Raw genomic sequence first — 3,655 nt, forward strand, 5'->3', positions numbered from 1 at the left:
ATCTACAACAGCTTTGAAATGTTTTGTCCTGTGCAATCAAAAATGGAGGTAAGCTGCAAATCGCTTTTTTCCACATGTCTAATACATTGGTTTGGACCATATATTTGTGAGTGAATTTGTTCTCTGAAGGTAATTTGCTTTACGCCAGAGACTGTTCTGAAATGAGAGATAAACCAGGGTCCTTTGACATAAGATTTCATTATATATTCTCTAGGAACTAACAAATGGCACCAGTCAAAACTCACTAAACTAGCTATATTAAATGTGTGGGAAGACTGTTACTTGTTTCATAGGGGGAATACCTACAGCTTGCTAACGACATTAAGATGTTTTTACGGCAATTATTTCCCTGTGACAATTCCCATAATGAGTTGGGGTTTTTTTTAATACATACTTGTGAAGCAATTGCTCTACAGTTATCATTTAACTGTGTACTTATGTTTCTGAGAAACTATAGGGAATACAAAATATGATCAGGAAAAGAAGAGTGTTAGTACTCATGAAATCAGGAACATTACCAAATACACACAACTGTATTTCAAATTGTGACTATTTAAAATGTGCACTGCTTAACTCAGCAAATACCCTGCTGGTATTTATTCAGAGTCAGGGGTAAAAATAGGAATAAACCAATCCTCCTTGCATTCACTCTGGTGTAAGTCTGAAGTAATGTTGGTGGCTTCAGTGGAGTTACTACAGAGTAAATCTGATCTGACTGAATGGAGAATCAAGCTGGAGGCTAAATTGCTTCTACTGCAGTTAGTACCACGAAGAAAACACTGCAGAGAGGAACAGTCAGTAGGCTGCAGTTGCTCCTGTGTATCCTCAGTTAAGCTATTCATTAAACTCCAATCAGTCTCGCTTGAGCAAAACCTCTGAGGGAAAATGACTTTGCCCAGGTTTCATTAAAGTATGCTTTGATGGAATGAAGCTATGTAAATATCACCAAGGACCAAAATTTGCTGCCAACACTTTTGTAATGGTGGTAACGTCTGAAAAACAGAAAAGGGAAGAGAGATCTCCCTTCTTAAATACCAGACTGAATTTGAAGGAAAGAAAACAGCAACCAAAGTTAAATACAAAACATATATCCCTGACACTGGTACCAACATTCTTCACTGAGCATTTGGACATGTATGAAATAAAAGCTAAGAAATAAGAAATACTGGATGCCGCACTGCCAGCTGCACATTTATGGCACTGAGGGAGGAAAATCTAACTGGAACACACAGGAAACTACAGCTACTTAAAATGTAAGAATGGTTCACGTTTCTTGCTTCTTTTAAACTTTTTTTCTCTTTTTTCTCTCCAGAAAACTTGTTTTCCCAAACCTTTTGCTGAGTAACAATGTTGAGTAACACCTCAAAGAAATGTTTTGGTCAAATTTTCATGGGCACACAAGTTAGGTCAAGGTACACCAGTGAACCTGGTCCTGCAGGGAGCTTGAGATCTGACTTGTTGACAAACTCTTTTCCAGACTGGTCAAACTTTTAAGCTAGAATACACAGGTACATCTTTGACTGGGAAGCTTTAGCTTTCCTACTTGCTAGAATGTGTATGCTCAACTAGAATTCACATGCTCAGAGCACAAGTCTAACCCATGTGCACAAATCTGTATTTTCAGGGAAAAAGAAAATACTCAAAACCTGCATCAAGCAACCTGCTGCCTTCTTGCTAATTTTAACTCCTGTTTGTCTCCAAATGTTTCTTGTTCTGTAACAGCTCCTAGCATTCAAGGAACAATAGCTAATAAGTGAGATATCACTGTTTTTAAGTTGTAACGTGTTTTACGTTTCACAGGAACCATGAAAGTGCGTAGCTGTGATCATTGTGAATATTCTCAGTGCCACTAATATCATATGCCAGTTCACAGGCTACTTTGTCCCAGCATATGGAGATGGGGACCCTGGGTTTCATTCAGCAAAAATATAAACAAAACGGTGAAGACCTGGACCTGGTGAATGCAAGCCTGTGGTGGTGCAGATTTTAGCAGGACACAGAGTACCTTCACCGTCCCCCAATGGCATCTCTTAGCAATGTGTTTTACATCTTTACAGCTTTCTGGTGTGATGTCAGGACAGGTACTTTGCTGATGAGGAATGACTTTATTTATTTAACACTTCATCTCACTTACTCATGCTAATCTATTTAGAAGGCAACCACAACAGAACAACCAGAAGTGCCTCTCTACAGCACTTACTGCTTTACTAGCAAATATAGCCTATGTTTCTCCATATAGATGTATCTACTTATATGTGGAAGAGATTTAAGACTTTCTAAACCAGTATGGTGTTTCAAATTTAGTTATACATAGTACGTATGGCCAGAAGGTGAGATAATCTTTGGGACCTTTAGGCTGGCTCCCAGTTTTTCAAATGATTGACACTGGTCTAATCAACTCATAACAAGGAATGAAATATTGTCCATACCAAATTCACTACTGGACAACTTTAAGCACTGCCTGTGACACAGCATCTCACTTCCTCATGCTGTATCAATTCTGACATAACAGAGAACACACTGGCTTGATAAAAGATAGAAGAGCTCATACTTCTGTTAATCCAGTCAAGAATTTCTCCGGCTCCAGCTGCCGAGACCGGGGCTCATCAGATGCATCGGGGGAATCGAGAGACAGTGATTCCAGAAAGAGGTTCTCTGTGGCGCTGCACCGATCGCTTTCCTTCAGCTTAGACAGAGACCGATCGTCAAACTGAATGGCATCTGAATCAGAGTAGGATCTTGACCCCATTGTTCGAGGCACATGAAGGTTCCCCTGGGTCGTAAATGGACGAAGGTTACTCTCCTTTTGGTCACACAGAAAACCACCTCCTCTTCGTGGGCTCACTTCTTTCTGAAGCTGGAGACAAGGCAAATTGAAAAGAACAGCAATTACTTAGGTAGTGTATGGCATTCTGCAGAACTCATCCTTCCCCAGGAGCAAGGCACCCATGCCCTGGGGAGGCACCACGAGATCACCGCCTGGCTCCAAGGATGCTGGCTTCGATGTACTGGTCATTCTACAAAGAGAGATGTCTCTAGGACTTTGATGTTACTGCTCATGGGATTTTGAATGATCAAATGTGTATATGTATAGTTTTGCTTGTTTACATATATATGTATACGTATATACACACTGTCTATATATACACAAAGCAATGCATCTGTCTGTAATCCGACTTTTAAGGAAACAAATCAACACTGATTGTTATTTAAAAGCAATCTTGATATGAGATCCTAAAGCAACACAAAGTAGAAGCTCAAGGAGGGTGAATGACTTGGAGTCTCATCGAAACAAATACATTTTTCTTCTGGTCAGCAATATATGGGTTGCACTTTTACGTACATCACTTGTTTCCAGAGGTGGAAAATTCCGCTTAATGAAAGACAAAGTCTTTTTTTAGTAAATGGTCTAATCCTAACGTATGGCTGAAAAGTTGACTATTTGTACAGAACAGCATTCTCAAAAGGATGAATTAGGTGTGCAAAGTATGTTTGAAGAAAATGCGTATTTATAGAAGGGCCATCAAAGCTATTAAATCTACACTTTGCGAAAGAGGGTGAACCACTAGTGAAATTGCCAATCTTAAAATTAGATTATGCAGTTAACTTCTCCTTTAATTGTAAATACAACAGGATAGATGAATGACAGCAGGAA

The 3,655-nt window shown here is 39.4% G+C and overlaps 1 protein-coding gene across 1 annotated transcript in view; it reads right to left on the reverse strand.

Moving 5' to 3' along the window:
- MTCL1 (microtubule crosslinking factor 1) overlaps nucleotides 1-3,655 on the reverse strand; it is a gene marked incomplete at both ends in the record, with an annotated part of 44,381 nt that overhangs the window by 10,152 nt on the left and 30,574 nt on the right. The window contains 1 exon segment of the mRNA XM_010017166.1: nucleotides 2,552-2,857. Coding sequence (XP_010015468.1) covers nucleotides 2,552-2,857 — 306 coding nt within the window.

The sequence above is a fragment of the Nestor notabilis genome, unplaced genomic scaffold, assembly GCF_000696875.1.
Source record: "Nestor notabilis isolate BGI_N333 unplaced genomic scaffold, ASM69687v1 scaffold5166, whole genome shotgun sequence".
Taxonomy (NCBI): Eukaryota; Metazoa; Chordata; class Aves; order Psittaciformes; family Psittacidae; genus Nestor; species Nestor notabilis.